The 1,359-nt window shown below is 53.7% G+C and overlaps 3 protein-coding genes across 4 annotated transcripts in view; 2 read left to right on the forward strand and 1 right to left on the reverse strand.

The window, feature by feature from the left end:
- Positions 1-1,353, reverse strand: part of LOC110387000 (histone H3) — a 19,201-nt gene extending 17,848 nt beyond the window's left edge. Inside the window, exon 1 of one of the 2 annotated variants that reach the window (XM_021374709.1) lies at positions 201-1,353. In XM_021374709.1, coding sequence (XP_021230384.1) covers positions 201-229 — 29 coding nt within the window. In that variant the 5' untranslated portion in view covers positions 230-1,353. Of the gene's footprint in view, positions 1-16 lie in introns of both variants that reach the window. The other variant, XM_021374793.1, reaches the window with a different exon arrangement.
- Positions 1-1,359, forward strand: part of LOC110408742 (histone H2A-IV-like) — a 76,740-nt gene that overhangs the window by 72,066 nt on the left and 3,315 nt on the right. The gene's annotated exons all lie outside the window — the stretch shown is intronic.
- The window catches only part of LOC110408675 (histone H2A-IV), a 42,902-nt gene continuing 42,815 nt past the window's right edge, over positions 1,273-1,359 (forward strand). Inside the window, exon 1 of the mRNA XM_021417710.1 lies at positions 1,273-1,359. The gene's annotated coding sequence lies outside the window, so the exon portion shown is untranslated.

The following is a 1,359-nucleotide window of genomic DNA, read 5'->3' on the forward strand; positions in this document are numbered from 1 at the left end:
GCGCGATCTCGCGCACCAGGCGCTGGAAGGGCAGCTTGCGGATCAGCAGCTCCGTGGACTTCTGGTAGCGGCGGATCTCGCGCAGCGCCACCGTGCCGGGCCGGTAGCGGTGCGGCTTCTTGACGCCGCCCGTGGCCGGCGCGCTCTTGCGGGCCGCCTTGGTGGCCAGCTGCTTGCGGGGCGCCTTCCCGCCCGTCGACTTACGCGCCGTCTGCTTCGTACGCGCCATCGGTAAAGACACAGAGCAGTCAAGCAGCGATACCAGGAAATGAGCGTAGCTCTGCACCGTAGGGTTCTTTATAGCACCGTCCTTCTTTCTGATTGGCCGAAACAAACATGCTGAATCTCATTGGTAGATTCGAAGTTTAAAATTACCGCCTTCGGGAACGGACCGCCTACTACTACCTACTTTCGTTCTTTCCTTGTAGTGACTCGTGACACAGACAGGAACTTTTTTTTTTTTAAGGAAGAAATTTATTCTTGCATTTCTGGAAAACATTCACCTACACTGATCCTGCCTAAGGACAATAAGCAATAGATCACAAAGCGCTACATAATGTAAGCTAGTGAAGAGAAAAATACTGGGAAAAGTAGTTGTATTGCAAAACATAAGGAAAGGTGTTTAAAATAAGTTCTGATTTTTTGCCTACACTGAAATGCGATGAATACATTTAGTCAGGAAACGAGGAGCATTAGGCTTTTTGTTACTGCTGTTGTTTTCGTTGTGAAGTGCTGTATGGAAAGAAGAGGGCTGGGGCCTCTTTCTGGTACACAGAATACTGGGTGACTTTATAACGTGACTGCGTAGGAACCACGTAAAGTTCCCCTGCAGGAATAAGTCGCATAGCGCTTTAAGGGAACACTGTGGGGGAACCCCACTACTACCGGAATTCCATGCTCTCGGAGATGAGCATACACAGTCCCGTTCAACCCACACACCCTTCATCCTTCTTCCAGCTATGCCCTTCCCACACCCACTGCTTCACTCACTCAGCAGTTCAAGAGCAAAAAATAAAATGAGGAAACATGGAAAAAGGATAAAAATAAGAACGACCAGATTCAGACAACCCTGCGGAGAGAGCCCCGCGCAGCCGGGCCGCCGGTGGGCGGACCCGACGGAGCGCCCGCCCCGCCATTGGCTGCCTGCAGAGCGTGGGGTGGGGCGGGGCAGGGAGCCCGTCGCTATTGGTCGGGCCGAGATTCGTTACGCCATTGGCTGCTCGTTCCCCAGAGAGGACAGCTCCGCCTATCAGGAGCCGGCGGCCGCTCAAAGGGAAGGGATATAAAGGCGGGCGGGCGGGCGCAGGCAATCGGTCGGTGCTTTGGTTTCCGCGGCGTTGTGAGTTGAGGGTGTGAGAG

This window comes from Numida meleagris, chromosome 1 (assembly GCF_002078875.1).
Source record: "Numida meleagris isolate 19003 breed g44 Domestic line chromosome 1, NumMel1.0, whole genome shotgun sequence".
Classification (NCBI taxonomy): Eukaryota; Metazoa; Chordata; class Aves; order Galliformes; family Numididae; genus Numida; species Numida meleagris.